This window comes from Ostrea edulis, chromosome 7 (genome assembly GCF_947568905.1).
Source record: "Ostrea edulis chromosome 7, xbOstEdul1.1, whole genome shotgun sequence".
Taxonomy (NCBI): Eukaryota; Metazoa; Mollusca; class Bivalvia; order Ostreida; family Ostreidae; genus Ostrea; species Ostrea edulis.
In genome coordinates this window covers 33841887-33861328 of record NC_079170.1, presented here as the reverse complement: position 1 = coordinate 33861328, position 19442 = coordinate 33841887, and the positions used below count along the sequence as shown (strand labels likewise).

Genomic DNA, 19442 nt, shown 5'->3' with positions numbered 1-19442 from the left:
ATGAAAGAAAATAGTACAAATGACTAAATAATCCGAGACATGTTTCAAGCCCTATAAAATCTGTAAAACCGAGGAGCTCCCCCCCCCTCCAAGGATATCGCCCTGGACCCACTGGGGGCCTCAAGGCGGCCCCCATGCCCCCTGCCTCAGAAAGTGGCGCCCCATGGATCCGCCACTACAAACAAAAATTATAAGCAATTTTATTTGCATACCTAAATCCGACAGCCATAATTTAGACCAAAAATTTGTTTTATAACATCCCTGCTACTTGGGGTAAAAATATGCATGCAAAAACTTCCATTATTTTCTAGGGTCTGATTGACTAAGCTCAGTGTGCCGGATCGACAAGGGGACGAAACATAGAGACGGATCGACTAGGGATGGATCAACCGTGGGACGGATCGACTTGACACCGAATGGATTAGAGGTATTCCGAATAATATTTAAATTGAAAATGAAACTGGTATTTGTAATGATGTATGGATATCATCATCAGGTTTAAACAAAGCAGCTGCGGGCAGCATGCAGGCTGAAGCTATTTTGTCGCTTTGACTGTAACATTTAAAAAATGTGGCGGATCTCTGTTTTGTTTATTCTATGTTTGTGTACATCCGTGCGCTGCCGTGTAGGATTTAGCGACGTAGACAAAAAACAATACGAGTCTGGAAAAACCCAGTACGAACTTCTACAGACTCAGGCACAGATGCCGGAGTACGGGAAATGTTGGACCAACACCCTGACGTCACTCCAGGAAGGCTGTAAGCACCTGACGGACGAGACACAGACCAGACTGGCGCTGGCGTATCTCAACTGTTTCTTACAGGTACAGGGGAGGGACTCCTACCAGTGTGATGAGGGAATGAGCACGAGGGAGTGTTTGTTGGACATCACAGAGGCGGACAGGCCTTCACTGACCACCTTCTTCACACACACCCAGAACATTTGTTACTTTCTCCAGTCACAGGTCTGGCACGAAAAAACACAGAATACGATCAAGAGACTTAGCCGAGCTTCTGATGAAGTGGCAGAGAATCTAGCAGCTACGACTGTCCTACAGAGAGAGGCTCTCCGGAACCAGGAAGTCATCATGCAACAGTCGACCAACCTCAGCCTCATTATCAACTCCTCCTCCGAAAACCTTCATGCGATTATCTCCGACTTCCACAAGATGACCAACGATCAACGTATTCTCATTAACGACATTTTTGACAAGATTGTTCACCTGCAGAGGACGATGCTTGGGGAGTTTTCTGGGTTTTATTCAGTGGTGTATTACACGTTGTCTATCATGCTCTCATATTTACTGACGTCTACCCCTCGAACAGCACCTGCGCGTTTCTGGATGTTTGGTATTATGACTCTAAATATCATCATAGAGAGATTTATCATCACAATGTTCATCAGTGGCTACACAGAGGAGACTAACACCGAGGTAAATATTCACTTACACATTAAGGTACGTAACACCAAACAGATGCGGAAAATGTTTCTTTGTTCTCTTACTGCTCTTGGAAGAAATATATCCCCATCATTTTTTCTCGACATAGTATTAAATATATCAGTTTCTGTGGAAACGAGGGATTATTTATATTCGGTCTGATAGGAAAGACCGAATATAAATAACCCCCTCGTTTCCACAGAAACTACAAATATATATATTAGAATATCAGACTCCAGTTACATATGTAGAATGTGAAATTAACACTTTCATGATAAGAATGTGTCCCATGTAAAAATTATCTATATGTATAATGTAAGATAGAGGTTTTACAGAAATTGATTATATACTTTTCAAAAACTTGTCTGCCATGAAAGGTGAAGATAATGAACAGTGATCAATCTCATAACTCCTATATATATAAGCAATACAAAATAGAGAGTTGGGCAAACAGTGACCCTTTATTATGATGATGACTATGTGGCATCGGATGTCATCGCATTACACTCTGATGCATACACTGTGTGTAGAGTGGAAGAATTGTTGATGTTTTGGGAGATATTTGTTGATACGGCTATTATCAGATTTTATATATATATTATTGGCATTGCAGTACTTTTATCATGTTTATTGAGTCATCAGTGGTTCATTAGTTTCAGGGTTACAATCACGGTTGCGAATCACGTGACTTTGGCATGACCTTTTACCCGTAAAAATGACAACGAAAGTACATGAGAAAATTCAAATGAATGAGTAACATTTTTATCAATAACAAATTGTCACTTAAACTTATATCAACATTTTAAGCAAATACATCCAAAAATTGTAGTTCTATGTGCCATTTAGAAGCAGAGAACATTGACACAGTTTTTGGCAGTCAGAAAAGTTTTAACTGAAAAAAAAACCTGTCAATGTTCTCTGCTTCTATCATTTAGTGCTGAAATGATTCACCAAAATATTGATACTGCATGTTCAATATAAACCATCGATTCAATGTTCAATTCATTGCCTCGATTTCGGTTCGATACGTTTATAATTACAAACTGGTTCAGTAAAATACATCAGGTTCGGCCTGTATTGATTATTTTTACCTGCATGAGGGACAAAATAGTGCCAAATAATGTTCAGAATGTTGTTTACCTGGAGTCTTACGAAAATGATGATAAACTTTATCAGTTTAAACTACAGAGCCAATTAACATGCATCTTACCATTAGGCAATTTGGAAACATTTTGCTAAAATTAAAATTATGAATGTGAATCTTAGTAATTAAACTTTTCTTGAATGTTATTATAGGTTTCTTCTGTAAATTGTATCGTATTGAAAGTATTGAATCGTGGCATAAGTATTGCAATATGTATTGTATCGTGAAGGGGGCATATCGTTTCAGCCCAACAGTATCATTCAAATCTTTGTGATTCCGGGATTGATAACTCAAACTGTACTGTGGGTGCAATCCTTTATAAAGAATTGTAAATAAATGTTTAGATGTTTTGTTTTTTTCTTACTTTAAGAAATGTAAATAAATGTTTAGATATTTTGTATTTTTTCTTACTTTAGGAAGTGTATATAATCATGATGCAGTGCAACTGGTTGTGATTTCCTTTGTCACGTGTGTGTCTGTGATTTTTGGACTTTGTGCATCCTAATGGTGCTCTGTCAGGACCCAAATTGGTTGAATAAATATTCTATTCTATAATTGCACTTCCATGTACCTTTAAATGCCTTGTAACCATGGTAACAAATTGATGTGTATGTTTTGTACAAATTGATGTATGATATATGTGTTGTATACAAATTGATGTGTACGTGTTGTACAAATTGATGTGTACGTGTTGTACAAATTGATGTATATGTGTAATACAAATTGATGCATATGTGTAGTACAAATTGATGTATATGTGTAAACAGTAGTACAAATTGATGTGTACGTGTTGTACAAATTGATGTGTACGTGTTGTACAAATTGATGTATATGTGTAGTACAAATTGATGTATATGTGTTTTACAAATTGATGTGTACGTGTTGTACAAATTGATGTATATGTGTAGTACAAATTGATGTATATGTGTAGTACAAATTGATGTATATGTGTAGTACAAATTGATGTGTACGTGTTGTACAAATTGATGTGTACGTGTTGTACAAATTGATGTATATGAGTTGTACAAATTGATGTGTACGTGTTGTACAAATTGATGTATATGTGTAGTACAAATTGATGTATATGTGTAGTACAAATTGATGTATATGTGTAGTACAAATTGATGTGTACGTGTTGTACAAATTGATGTGTACGAGTTGTACAAATTGATGTGTACGTGTTGTACAAACTTTTGATTATCTCCTCACAGGAAGCTGCCTATGCCTGGCACATTTTCTGTCGTCGAGTTAGCGGGTTCCTTGCGATTGTTGTCTTGGTGATTCATGCTATCCGATATCAAGATTTCAACGTCTTAAACTATCAGCTCTTAATGGACATCAAGGCAGATCTTCGACATTTACGTAATTCACTTTCTTATATCCACATGATTCACTTTTATATGTATGTAATTCACTTTGTTATCTACATAATACACTTTATCATATCTACATAATTCACTTTCTTACCTATACATGATTCACTTTCTTACCTAGTATACATAATTCACTTTCTTACCTAGTATACATAATTCACTTTCTTACCTATATGTAATTCACTTTCTTACCTTTATATAATTCACTTTCTTACCTATACATAATTTATGTTCTTACCTATACATAATTCACTTTCTTACCTAGTATACATAATTCACTTTGTTACCTTTACATAATTCACTTTCTTACCTATACATAATTCACTTTCTTACCTATACATAATTCACTTTCTTACCTATACATAATTCACTTTCTTACCTATACATAATTCACTTTCTTACCTATACATAATTCACTTTCTTACCTATACATAATTCACTTTTCTTACCTATACATAATTCACATTCTTACCTATACATAATTCACTTTAGTGATATGTTTATTTATAATAATTTTTTTCACAAATAGTGAAAGGAATTGGGCAGCAGGCATAGACTATTTTAGCTACATGATTTAATTTTTAGCTCACCTGAGCTGAAAGCTCAAGTGAGCTTTTCTGATCACCCGTATTCCGGCGTCCGTCCGTCTGTCTGTCTGTAAACTTTTCACATTTTCAACTTCTTCTCAACAACCACTGGGCCAATTTCAACCAAGGTTGGCATAAAACATCCTTAGGTAAAGGGAATTCTAAATTGTTAAAATAAAGGGCCAGACCTCCTTCCAAGGGGAGATAATCAAGAAAAGGTAAAAATAGGGTAGGGTCATTAAAAAATTTTCTTCTCAAGAACCACTGGGCCAGAAAAGATGAAATTTATAGATAAGCTTTATTAGGTAGTGCAGATTCTAAATTGTTAAAATCATGGCCCCCGGGGGTCGGATGGGACCACAATGGGGGATCAAAGTTTTACATACAAATATATAGGGAAAATCTTTAAAAATCTTCTTCTCAAGAACCACTGAGTCCGAAAAGCTGAGATTTATATGAAAGTTTCCTTATATAATGCAGATTCTAAATTGTTAAAATCATGGCCCCCGGGGGTCGGATGGGGCCACAATAGGGGATCAAAGTTTTACATACAAATATATAGGGAAAATCTTTAAAAATCTTCTTCTCAAGAACCACTGAGCCAGAAAAGCTGAGATTTATATGAAAGTTTCCTTATATAATGCAGATTCTAAATTGTTAAAATCATGGCCCCCGGGGGTCGGATGGGGCCACAATAGGGGATCAAAGTTTTACATACAAATATATAGGGAAAATCTTTAAAAATCTTCTTCATAAGAACCACTGAGCCAGAAAAGTTGAGATTTATATGAAATCTTCATTATATAATGCAGATTCTAAATTGTTAAAATCATGGCCCCCTGGGGTAGGATGGGGCCACAATAGGGGATCAAAGTTTTACATACAAGTATATAGGAACAATCTTTAAAATTCTTCTTTTCAAGAACCACTGAGCCAGAAAAGCTGAGATTTATATGAAAGCTTCCTGATATAGTACAGATTTTAAATTGTTAAAATCATGGCCCCGGGGGGTCGGATGGGGCCACAATAGGGGGTGAAAGTTTTACATACAAATATATAGGAAAAATCTTTAAAAATCTTCTTAAAAATCATCTTCCCAAGAACCACTGAGTCAGAAAAGCTGAGATTTATATGAAAGCTTCCTGATATAGTACAGATTCTAAATTGTTAAAATCATGGCCCCCGGGATCGGATGGGGCCACAATAGGGGGTCAAGGGTTTTTTTTTTTTTTTTTTTTTTTTTTTCGTTTTGTTGTTGTTGTTGTTGATATAGTGCAGATTCAAGTTTGTTAAAATCATGGACCCCGGGTATTGGATGGGGCCTCAAGGGGGGCATCAAAGTTTTACATACAAATTTATAGGAAAAATCTTTTAAAATCTTCTTCTGAAGAACCACTGAGCCAGAAAAGCTGAGATTTATATGAAAGCTTCCTGATATAGTACAGATTTTAAATTGTTAAGATCATGGCCCCCGGGGGTCGGATTGGGTCACAATAGGGGGTCAAAGTTTTACATACAAATATATAGGAAAAATCTTTAAAAATCTTCCCAGAACCACTAAGTCAGAAAAGCTGAGATTTATATGAAAGCTTTCTGGTATAGTGCAGATTCAGGTTTGTTAAAATCATGGCCCCCTGGGGTAGGATGGGGCCACAATAGGGGATCAAAGTTTTACATACAAATATATAGGGAAAATCTTTTGAAAATCTTCTCAAGAACCATTGGGCCAAAGAAGTTCACATTTACATGAAAGCTTTCTGACATAGTGTAGATTCAAGTTTGCAAAAACCATGGCATCCAGGGGTAGGTTTGGGGCCATAATAGAGACTACGATTTTACATGCAAATAGATATGGAAAATCTTCTGATATGGACCAAGGTGACTCAGGTGAGCGATGTGGCCCATGGACCTCTTGTTTTGTACATAATTCACTTTCTTGCCTAAATAATTCACTTTTTTTATCTACATAGTTCAATTCATATTTAAAAAAAAAAAGAATTAAGCAGCAAAAAGTAAAATTGTGAATTAAATTAAGTTATTGAATCAGATATCATCAGTTTAATTTCGTTGGAAACGAAAAATTTACAAATTTATTTCCAAATTCTTCAATGTTTTCTCAACATGTATAACACAACTCTGATACATTCAAATTTATTTGATCCGACAGCTGCTTAATATTAGAAAAAAATGTCGAATTAGATACCATTCAATATGAGGAGTATATGTATTACATTATGATATACTTCAAGGTCTGGTGCTGAATATGGTTTACAGTGCAAGCCTGAATGCACAACATCAGGACGAGACTATAGTACAGTCAAAAAATCTCAATTACTACCACATTTACACATGAATATTGCAAATTACTCGCAGCCTCCTTTTGATTTTCACAGGCAGCAGAGATCTGAGACACAGATTGGATGAGATTGATCACACGCTTGAGAGCCCGACCCCGGGGCCGATGACGATAGCCTCGTCACACCAATCTCACACCTCAGCCGCAGCAGATAGTAAGGGACCTCCATATTCTGAAGTTTTAGAAGGAAGCTCTCACGAAGTGCAATTCACTGAGACAATGGTGTTACCTTGATGCCAAAACAAAATGGAGTACATTGTATTGAGAAAATATAGAAATTTCAACATAATTTTGTATCTGTTGATTTAAACTTGTTCGGTTCATGCATTTGTGTGAACTTTTAAAAGGGTAACACTTAATTGTCTCGAAAATTGTTATTGACCTGAATTGAGGTATTTCAGAAATGAGTTGAGAAGAAATGTTTCATGTTTACCAAGAACCTTTGCTGGCATACAGATCAGGAAAACAATCTAACATTTCTTAATGATGTTGATTTTATGTATAGGCACAGAAGGCTATGAATCGGATTCAGCTTGGAGCAGTTCATCAGATTTATCAGACTTGGACAAATCATCGTATTGCACTGATGTCAGCTACCGACCAAGTCCGACAGATACATACAGGGGAGATAACTCCACTGCCTCCTACAGTTACAGTGAGTCTTCTCACATCGATGAGGATGAAGTTGAATTCCTTAGAAATTCTACACCAATCCGAGAGGGAAATCTCCAGAGGATTAAAACATGGAGTAAAACTGGTTACTATACCACAGCATCAGGGGGTAGGTGCCGACTCATCACTTTCTTTTGTTTCGCCTCGGACTAAAATGACACTATATCATTGAATAAAACGTGTCACATGATTGCTGTCTAAATTTATTTAGACGGAGAGTACTGTATATATATACTCACCTATAAGTCGGTTCGCCTATAAGTCGATTGTATAGTTTTTAGGTTATTTTTTAGGGAACTGCCATTGACTCATTTATAAGTCGGTCTAACTTTTTTGCAAGAATCGGTTGACAATTTCAAATCAATGCTCTAATGTTTTTACCTGTGTTTCATATAATATTTTGAGAAATGAATCGATATTTGATATTTTCCCCAACAAATCAATTTCATTTCAATACTCTTATGTATTTTATCTGTGTTCCAATAATGTTTTGGGATATGACGTCGATATTTCACTTTTTATTCTCAACAAATTAAACAATTACTATTTGTTTATTTCGTCCATGATTTTGTTGTTTGAAAAATACTAGGCTATACATTACGCCATCCAGAGAAATACTAATCCTCTTACGATACTCCTACAATGTATAAGTCGGACACAGACTTTCGGACCAAAATTTAACTCCCAAAAAATCCGACTTATAGGCGAGTAAATACGGTATTGAACTTTAGATGGCAACATAGCATCCAGAACATCTTAGAAATTGTATTTTTCTTGTACACCTTTACGAATTAAGCATGTTGATCCTCCACAAAACAAAACACTTATTAGGTGTGTTACTTGACTTTTTCTCGCTGCTATGAACTTTAAACAACCTGCTGTATTTCAGTAAACCAGGGTTTGACATTTACTTTTTTGAGCACTAGACCAGTTGGGCTGATTTTTCCTAGACCTGCATGACCGTACATCCACTAACCCTGACCAAATTTCCAGAAGAAAAACTGATAGTTTCTCCATATTTAGATACTTAACTCAAATAACAAACGTTATGTTTGAACTAAAACATATTTAATTGTCTTTTTAAAAAATCTTTAGTCTCATCATTGATGCTTTTATTTTAAAACACAACATTTTCTGTTTCTTTAAATTCTACCCGGCACAGAAATTATTCAGATTTTTTTTTTTTAAGAAAATTACCTCGACAATTTTTTTTTTTTTAATTTTGATTTCATTTTATGCCTGCTTTGTTTCTTTTGTTCCTTACCTTTTCTTTTTTTTCTCTTGAACATCTTTCTTTGAGGTTGAGAAGTCGTATTTGAATGGAGATATCCCCGCACAAAAATGACTGTTTACAGCATAATTTATTGAATTGATTAAAACTTTTTTACATTCAATTCAAATAAACAGGGTTTTTTAAAATTAAAATGATTTCAATTTATATCTATTTACCCGAAACAAAACTTTACACGCATTCATATTTTTAATTGACAACGATTAGACGTCGTAAAATTTCACTTAATTACATGTATGACTGTGACTTATTTATTACAACTAAAATAGAGATTACGTCATTATGCGGTTTAAAATTGTTCACGGAGTTTTAACATTTATTATACCCCATGCAACGAAGTTACGGATGGTATACTGTTTTTGACCTGTACGTTAGTCCCTTTTTTGTCAGCACAAACTCCTCTGAGACCGCTCAACAGAATTTTGTGAAACTTTATAGTTGATAAGGACATACCGTGTAGATGTGCATATTCCCAGGGCATTCTGATTCATTAATTTTTCTGGGAGTTATGCCCCTTTTGAACTTAGAATTTCGAGCCCATCTGTCCTGTTCTTGTCAGCGCAACTCCTCTGACACCGCTCATTGACAACAGAATTTCGCAAAACTTTGTAGTTAAGAAGGACACACTGTGTAGATGTGCATAATCCCAGGAAATTCTGATTCAGTACTTTTTCTAGGAGTTATGCCCCTTTTGAACCAAGACTTTCGAGTCCCTTTGTCCTGCTCTTGTAGTAATGGATAGCATTACCATTCATTATATGAGGCATTGTCAAGCAATGTTGGAGCGTAGGGTATGAGAGCTTGCTCACTACTACTTTCTTTCATTTTTTTAGTTAAAAATAGAATATCTTATGGTTTGAACTAAGGTTTCTTGTTTATTATTTCAACACAATCAGTCGGACTAGTAAACCGGCATTTTACCCGACCAGACCTATCATTTAATCTGTTAGTAGCCTCGGTCGGTCGGTCGGACGTACATGCCTTAGTATCAAACCCTGTAAACAGTCAGTAACAAACCTAATCAGTAACATATGTTGTTTTTTACAGGGGGTATATACTACAGTTAAACCTCATTATCTCAAACTCATTGGGGCCAAGAAAAAACTTAGAGATATTCGAGAGTGGGAGATACTGCATGAGGTTAAAAGTAATGAAAATGTAGTTGAGATTTCCCAGATCACTTTGACATATCCAAGGTATCTGAGATATTGATGTTGAACTGTATGTGATATTTAGTCACCTTTAGGGTGTGAGAGTACATGTTACATGTTACATGTAGGTGTAGGTCATTTGTCGTTGTTTTCGGGTGGTAGATTCATTTTGGTTATATTGCAGGTTGACAGTTTGATGGTTAGTGGTTTGTGGTTACCTATAGGCGGTAGATGAATTGTGGTAATTTAACATAAAGGACACAATGCATGTTTCTAAATTTTTTCATTCTTTTTTGCAAAATTAATTCTTTTCATTCCTAAAACTACTTTGATTTTTTTTTAATGAAATATTTTGCATAGTTTTCGAGTTTGAAAGCAATGAAATTCAAATCTTGCTATATGCATATATACTTTCGCTATTTTACACGCCATTATGTGTGACGTCATATGCACCCTTGGGTTGTAAACATCTATTAGCCATTTCATAAACAGATTAGATTTAATCGACAAAAAACTAATCATGTTAACGGCTTGTAAATAACTTTGCATTAAGGTGTTTTGTGCCATGTAAGGGTGTACTAGTTGTTGGTAGAAAGGATTTAGACTGAGTATTTTTTAATTTTTCGAAGGAAAGTACATGTATGAGAAAAACAGACGTGGATGATTTTTTGTTCGAGCAAGAACTTTTCCTTTAAAAAATATACCCAGTCACCTTTTCAAAAACCGCTTGGAGAGAGACCCATATAAACTGCGAGTAAATGGATATATCGAAGCTATAAGCACTGCTAGGCCTTCAAAATTAAATAACATAATTCCGGTCTGGTCTTCAGATTCAATACACACTCGGATCAACTGATCTTCACCTTGTAACAACATATAACTTGTGCTTCCAGTTTCTACCAACTGGTACGTTTACAAAAAAATTGAAGATACAAAATAATTGAATATTTAATTGTAAATAATAGAATATTGTATTTTTAAATTGAATTATAAAGTTATTTCTTGTTGAACTCGTAACATCTTGAGTGCTCCCACTTTCTAACGATGTGCAGATCTAATACTTAAGATTGCTTTATTAAAATAAAATATTGTGATCTCCATTCTAAATTAATTTTATTGATTTGTGTGTGTGACACATGTTTTTCCTTTTTCTTTTTTTGTCTTTCCAAAAATGCACCCGTCACAGTAGTTAGGTCAACAAAGTAACGTAACATAATTTGTCTACTCCAAAAATAGATAATAATTGCACTGTTTATTTTTTAAAAAGCAATGGCAATATTACAGATGTACATGTATAAAGGAATAACATTACCAAATAGTGTGTAGACAGTGAACCCATATAGAAACATTTACCGCAATTTGAATTTTGTCGATTTCATACTCGCTTTCCTCGCTATGTATTTTAGTATTTACATCGCTATTTGTATGCACTGCATGGTGGCGAAAACTTATAAAACTCGTGAAATTTGTCAACATCGAATTAAATGTTGTCCATGGTGAATAAATTATGTCCCTAAAAGCTGAATTTTTAATTATTTCTCACACTACTTTCACAATCAGTTGATTGAAGAAGGGCGTATGTGACATCACTATACATGTACCACGTGACTACCTTAACCTAATTAACTAGACTTTTTGAAATGGGGGCTTAGATTTAAGTCTGTATTGTGGTTAATTATCACAATATTTCGGCGAACGGACTATTAGAATTAATTACTACAAGCACAAGGAAGACAAAATGCATGTAAATTTGTATACAACGTAACACGTACTTAGAAATGGCTGACTTCCTTTTAAAACGTGTGAAAAAATCAATGTCAGCAATATTTGTATATTCCTTTTTGAGTAGCTCAGTAGGTTTGCATATTGACTGCTGAACTGCATGTAGGTCATGGGTTTGAATCCAGCAAGGGTTTTAAATTCTTTTCAGATTATTTTCTAATAATTTAATTCTCATTGTAATCTAGTCTCTGATTGGTCAAATTCAAATTGAGGAATGCAGGTTATTTTTGTATAACCTAGTTTGGTATGGGGACACACCCCCTTGACAACCAGCTGCCAGAACTTTTTTTTTCTCTAAATTTACATTGCAGCACTGTTTTGTGCCTTAATTCTATGGAATAGAAATTCAATGTGTGCATTAAGTTACTTTGGTAGGGACTCTCTGTGTTGATTTACAGGGGTATGTGTATTGTGTTGATTTACAGGGTTAGGTGCTTGTTAGGGCTGTGCGGTGCACCGAAAATTTCGGTGCACTGCGATTCATGCCTTTCGATTCGATGCACCGATTACAAATTCTGGATTTCGGTTCGGTTCAGTTTAGATTTTACATAGTGACACACCAAAACAACAAATATGGCATCGAAGTGATGTGCAGAACATGTGGTTTTTCATGCAACAGAGATTTAAATCACTACTGTCTTGATAGTTAGCATTTTCACCACTCAGATACCAACATAATATGGTCCATAAGATCATTGCAGTTTATCTTTATATCATAAATAGCATTTCTGTCAGTGGTGGAGTGAAATCAACATTGTAAGTAATGACACAGATTTGACAGTTAATATGAGAGAAGTAAATCAATAAAGGAGATATTTTCAAAGACTCTCAATTGATAGAATTCTTGAATTTTTACATATCCATTCAATGAAAACAATATCATATACATTTTAGATTCACTATAGATTTGTTTAATAATCAAAAACTTTGCAGTACATTAATATAACAAATCTTAATAGACTGTCAGTGTTTTCTTTTTTCTATCAAAGTTGTAAAATGTCATTATAAATAGATATGATGTTTACAAATAAAAACATATAGTTATATAACTTGAATAAAATCAAATCAAATATGCTACTCATTAAAATTGTTAATTTTTGTGCTGTCATTAGATAAATTGGACCTAACATGAACCGAATCGAAAATAACCGAACCGTGCTGTTCGGAATCGAAACCGAACCGAATCGAGCAAACCCTGAATCATCCCAGCCCTAGTGCTTCTGTTGATTTACAGGGTTAGGTGCTTGTGTTGATTTTCAGGGTTAGGTGCTTTTTGTTGATTGACAGGGGTTGGTGCTCTGTTTATTTACAGTGATAGGTGCTTTGTGTTGATTTACAGTTTTAGGTGCTTGTGTTGATTTACAGGGTTAGGTGCTTGTGTTGATTTACAGGGTTAGGTGCTTTTTGTTGATTTACAGGGTTAGGTGCTTTGTGTTGATTTACAGGGTTAGGTGCTTTTTGTTGATTTACAGGGTTAGGTGCTTGTGTTGATTTACAGGGTTAGGTGCTTGTGTTGATTTACAGTTTTAGGTGCTTGTGTTGATTTACAGGGTTAGGTGCTTGTGTTGATTTACAGGGTTAGGTGCTTGTGTTGATTTACAGGGTTAGGTGCTTGTGTTGATTTACAGGGTTAGGTGCTTGTGTTGATTTACAGTTTTAGGTGCTTGTGTTGATTTTCAGGGTTAGGTGCTTTTTGTTGATTGACAGGGGTTGGTGCTCTGTTTATTTACAGTGATAGGTGCTTGTGTTGATTTACAGTTTTAGGTGCTTGTGTTGATTTACAGGGTTAGGTGCTTGTGTTGATTTACAGGGTTAGGTGCTTTTTGTTGATTGACAGAGGTACATGTAGGTGCTTTATAAGTATATTCATTGGTTATAATTATCCTTTAAAATTGAACACTTTATTAACCTGTTTCTCTTCTTGTAGATGACAAATTCCAGACCCCATCTTCCACATCTGGTGTTTACAAGGTCAGTACTCTATACAAAGAGGTTAAACCAGTCAATTCATAGAACATTTAGAAAATGATCAAAATAACCAGTCAATTCAGAAAACTGTAGCGGTCAGACAGTTTCGATTGCCGGTGGCCAGATAGGTTAGTTGGTAGCTAAAGAGCCTGACTGGTGATTCAGGGGCCCCGGTTCAAATCCTGGTCTGGTCCGTTGCATTTTCTCCCTTCCTGTTACATTTGGTGTTGCAGACCAGTGCCTGGAAATGACAAGTGAAAATGCCTGCCAGGGGATTAAGATCCTGGGTTGATGTCTTCAAGTGTGAAGACATGTAGGGAGGGAGAAGTGTATAGCGATCAGCCGGGTTCGATAGCCGGTGGCCAGATAGCTCAGTTGGTAGATCACCTGACCAGAGATTCGGGGGGGCCGGGTTTGAATCCCGGTCTGGTCCATTTGCATTATCTCCCTTATGTTACAGAACATTTAGAATGTGATCAAAATAAACCATTCATAGTAGGTAAAATGTACATTTTTTTCACTCAATGGGGGTTAAAAAGAATATACTGCCAAATGTGTTATCTTTACAATATTTTGATGTATAGGTATAGGCTTTTATGTGAAGAAGAAAAATCTTTTTGTGCACAACAGTTCCAAAGAAACAGGAAATGTTTCTTTCATATAAAACATTGCTGGATATAAATATTAATAAATGATAAGGAAACGACTGTGGAACGTTGTTTTCAGAAAAAAATCTTAAACATAGATTTAGTGTCCCGAAAATTGTGTTCCAAATTTAAAGTTGGAAACTCACGATAAAGAATGGATAATTGTTCAGTAAGAGAGATTACCCAGGAGCTGGGGTGTTTGGATTGTTAGTATATGAATGATATTTGTAGCCGGGCAATAATTCTTTTATTTCTTTTGACACAGACAACTCACTCTAAATACCATCTGAGACAGAGAACATTGACCCAGCTGATGAACCCAGCTCTGAGGGAAGAATCGCCCAAGACGTTCCGACGAAAAATAAAAAACCTGGAGCAGGTCGCCATGGAGAACAGTGCAGCCTTGAGGGACACCCTGTGATGCGTCATTTCAGATTCAGGTTACAGGATCGAAAAAAGAATATAATCAATGTCTCTTGTTTGTTAGGAGTTCTGTTGCCATTTTTATAGTTCATTGCAAGCAAGAGATAAATGGTCTGCAATGGTTTCCTGTATGTATGTGTTTGAATAATCTGATATTTCCTTTTTCATTAAAACACAATCTAATTAGAATTAGTGGATCAAAGGATCTAATGTTAATTAGATTGATTAAAACACATGATATTGTCCTGTCACAAGCTTCAACATTGATACTGGTGGGAAAATATTAACCTTGTGGATTTAAATTTAATGTTTTATATTCTAAACTATGACCTTTCAATTTTTTTAAATCCAAGATGTAGAATGTTAATTAATTTTATTTTAAAAGTTTTGAGTTTAGATAGTTTTGAAATCTACAACTGATTAGAAATTTACATTATTTACATGTTATTGATGCCAATTGTTACAGATTTTAATTAAGTTTCCCTTTTTATCGTGTTTTTTTAAAGAATGATACAAGGTAAGACAACGAAACAATAACTGGCATGATTGGAAATATACAGCGTTCGTGACAGTCATCTGTTGCAGTCAAAACACTTGACATCACAAATGAAAAGGGTGGGTATGATTCGGTGTCCGTCAAAACATTGTGTACGAAAATGATTTAATAATGATCTCTTTGTTAGTATTGGCATACAGTCATATGATATTCAAATATATGTCTTAAGTATTCAAGGATTTTTTTTTGGGTCTGTAGGATGCCGAAATAAGGCCCCATTCCCAAAGCTAAAATGCAGGTATTTTTCCCAATTTTTGTTTTAAAATTCCCAAACAATGAAAATGAATCAAAGCAAGGTACCCTTTTATTCATAAATCATCAAAGGCCCATAGATTGCAATTTTTGGTTCAAAATTGTGAAGTAAAACATTTTGGCCTCTGCTTATTTAAATGTGGTAAGCTTTGACCAAATTGTAAGTCAGAAGGAGTCCAATTATTCCTTAATGCACTGGTTTGGTTTTATCCTCACTTCTTTTATCCATGAACTTTTTTTCCCAATTGGAAAGGCCCAGGTCCTTGACACCAAGACCTTAAAGAGACACTACAGCTCATTTTGTGCAAAAATCATGAAATGACAATTTTGTCAGTGCTTTCTTGGTTTTTGTTGCATAGTTTAATGTATGAAGTTTGTGAAAATAACACTTATCTAAAGTTAAAAATTCTTCTTTTAACGTAAAAACTAATACTTTTTGATGGCCTATACAAAACATATCGATTCTCCTCCTTTCTGTCTTCAGACGCATGTGCACAGACTGTAAACAGTGCAGCATGTCGTCCAGTGAGAGAAAGTGTAGTGGATAAATCCAGGATTTTGACAGACTCTGCAAGAAAAGAGGTGAAAATAAAATGAGATAAAAGTCATACTTGAAATAAAATTTAATTTGGGATCAGTATGACCATTGGAAAACAAAGAGCTAGGAGAAACTCACGCAGGACTCTGTGACAAATCTAGGATTTCCGAAAGGGGGATATGAAAGTCAAATATTGGCCAAAGTACTCAGCTATTCTGGGTGCCAAATCTGGAGCTTTACTCACAGTTTGTGGCAAAAAAAGGGATGGGGTCCTGGCCCCCTCTGAATCTGCCATTGGGACTAGCCGCGACGACACTGCTTTGAAAGTATGGGCTATTTTTATCTGAGCATGACACACGTCAGTTGTAAAAACATTGGTCAATAGGAACATGGAAAGGTTTCTGTTAAGATAATGATTTATAACTACTCAATCATAAGAAGCAGGGAATAATTTCATACTTGGAAGGCGAGTGTAGACCCCCTAAGGGGTATTTAAATAATTTTCTACACAACACCTTTGCTGTCATTCAAAATCATTTGATGTTAATAAGCATTCAAAAGTCCAAGTCAGCATGAAGAAATTTTAGAATTCCAAATTGTTCAAAATTTCAGTATCGATTAGTTTTATCATTTTATCAATATATGTTTTAAAAACACTTCATTAAAATGTAGAAAATGATTTGTTACAGTAGTGTCTCTTTAAGAAAAACCTTGGTATTACTACAAGTATTTAATTAGCTTCAAAGCATTTCAGAAGATATCACATGTTTGCACCTGATACCCATTGTATTTGTTATGGTACATGTAATTGCAAAGTGGATTGAGATTCCCGTGGGGATCTGGGTTAAAATTGGTCCTCAGTATCCCTTGTTTGTCGTAAGAGGTGACTGGCAAAAACTGAAGTCCCATGTCACAGCAGGTGTGGCACGATAAAGGCCATAAGCGCAGAGTTTAGGCCTAAATTTTGTAGCCCTTCACCGGCAGTGGTGACCTCACCATGTGAGTGAAAGATTCTCGTGTGGGATGTTAAACAATATATAATCAATCACTTTAAAACTATATTCTCAATCCAATAATTTCACGGTCATCCACGCTTTGTGTCAGCCCATTTTATTTGTGACATTTTGTGTTTGACTGTTTTTTTTTAACGTTTTGACAGTAACAGATGACAGTCGCGACTACTGCTTTTTCTGTATATTCCGATCTTGCCAATTAATGATCCACAGTCTTAAGGTAAGAGCATCAGATTTGATATACATGTAGCTGAGAAATCTTGGGTTGTATTCAAATGTGTTCATCACAAACTGTGTTCAAATGCATCTAGCATTCATGACTGTGATCTGGTACATGTATATAAAGGCATGGGAGGAATTTGGTTTTTGATTATATACATACAGACAGACATGCATACATACATGTACATGTTAAATGTACAGATAGACACTCATACATTGTTTGTATCACTGTTTGATACAATCTATTCATAGCAGAGCAAGTTTTAATTGTTTGTCTAACTCTAGTGGCTATTCTGTTTATTGCAAATTGATTGTGTTTACGATATGGACGGCCCCTGGAATTTCATACTAAGTCTTCATTTCTATAGGAAATATAAACTTGTGACATTCCATACAATTATGATATATCAATGTATTTTATGTTTATGTTAGTGATACTGTTATATATATATATATATATATATATATATATGTGTGTGTGTGTGTGTATGTGTGTGTGTGTGTGTGGTGTCGTGTCAGATAGGTTTAAATTTAATCAGAGATTCCGGGCATATAGTTTTTGGTGAGTCCATTTTTCTGTTTGTCCACAAAAACTTTCTGTTAAAGTTACTCTTGGCAACAAAATGTTTGACCTTGTAACCTTCACCTTGGTGCTTGACCTACTTTTGAAAACCTTTAACCTAAGCCACAATTTTTGCTTTGTTGATAGTACTTTCATATTTCACGTGTGTATTCCTTGTGAGGATACCTTTCTTTGGGTACCAGAATTACTTTGCTGTCATACATCAGTGTTTCACAAACATGTCTTATTTTTGGTAAATTCCAGGCATTATTATACCCGTACACTCTGTAGAGAGTTTAAATATACAGAGTTCAGTTGAGATTATTACACATAGATCTACCCCTCATTTGTCGTCTTAAGCAAGATGCCAAATATTCAATTGTATGAATTTTACGGATATATAATATGCACTTGAATTGATGCTTAGTGACATACTTTGCTACGAATAGATTGTGATAGATTGATTTGTGCTATTGATTGATTTTGTATCTTTTAGAGAATCAATCCAGGGTCATTGTGCAATAACTGAAGAATTTTCTCACTGAAAAAAAAAATATATATATATATAGAGATAGATAGATACTTATTTGATTCAGATACAGAGTTAAATGATGTATCAGCTATTGTGATATATCTTGTCAGCCCACTAATTTAGTAAGGCGTTAACTTAAAATGATTTGGTGATCCTAAAATAATTTTTAGAATCGTTCGTGATTTATTACATTTCTCTATTGCAAGATGAATCTGTGACCGGTATTGTTCCTGATTACCATAAACATGGCTATATTGGTGGTTTGAAATTTTAGTGAATTTACCACCACGAGAATGATAGATTGCGAATTAATGCATTGATTTATTTTACAAATCATGTGCAATTAATTAACCTTTCTGAGTGGTCAATAAAGTGCCTGATTGTATGTATTTCGTGTTCACGTTCCTTTTATTACTGCATTATATAAACTTCAGGGTACATGTATGTTCTGCTGAGAACATTTAGATTTTTCCTAATTTACAGACACCGGCAATGGTGACGTCTCCATATGAATGAAAAATTCTCGAGCGGTATGTTAAACAATTTACAACCAATTGGAGTTGTGTTCACTCAGACTCATCTTGGCGTGTTACCCGCAACTTGGTTTTTGGACAGGGATGTGCTATAGCTACGATATCAACAAATATTATAATATTCTTGGTTTGTCAGCCTGACAATTTGTCTTTACCTTGCTCATAACTTTTGAATTATAAAAGAGAATGAATTCTTACTTGGTGAACTGAATCAATGGATAAGTTTGAAGGCACGTGTGTGTGCTCGACAAAGATCACGTGTGCTCGGTAAAGGTCACATATATGCTCAGTAAAGGTCACGTATGTGCTTAGTGAAAATCACTCCTGATATATCCTTGAAGAATTGAGTATGCTGTCTGACATGTCCTTGGCACATTGATTTTGACTACATCTACCTGATCA

At 35.1% G+C, this 19442-nt stretch overlaps 1 protein-coding gene across 3 annotated transcripts; it reads left to right on the top strand.

The window, feature by feature from the left end:
• Positions 1 to 443: 443 nt before the first annotated feature.
• Positions 444 to 19160, top strand: LOC125655413 (uncharacterized). Of its 3 annotated transcripts, none has more exons than XR_007362741.2 (7): positions 444 to 1432; positions 3794 to 3944; positions 6936 to 7052; positions 7404 to 7679; positions 10197 to 10253; positions 13722 to 13765; positions 14675 to 14762. XR_007362741.2 is itself a non-coding variant. In XM_056144074.1 (7 exons), the coding sequence occupies exons 1-6, from the start codon at positions 569 to 571 to the stop codon at positions 14828 to 14830; spliced, it is 1608 nt and encodes a 535-aa protein (XP_056000049.1). In that variant the 5' UTR covers positions 444 to 568; the 3' UTR covers positions 14831 to 14849; positions 18991 to 19160. The 3 variants fall into 3 exon arrangements, 2 of the variants coding, with proteins under 2 accessions (XP_056000049.1, XP_048741646.2); XM_056144074.1 differs by lacking the exon at positions 10197 to 10253 and adding an exon at positions 18991 to 19160 and having other exon boundaries at positions 14675 to 14849; XM_048885689.2 differs by lacking the exon at positions 10197 to 10253 and having other exon boundaries at positions 14675 to 18896.
• Positions 19161 to 19442: the final 282 nt, after the last annotated feature.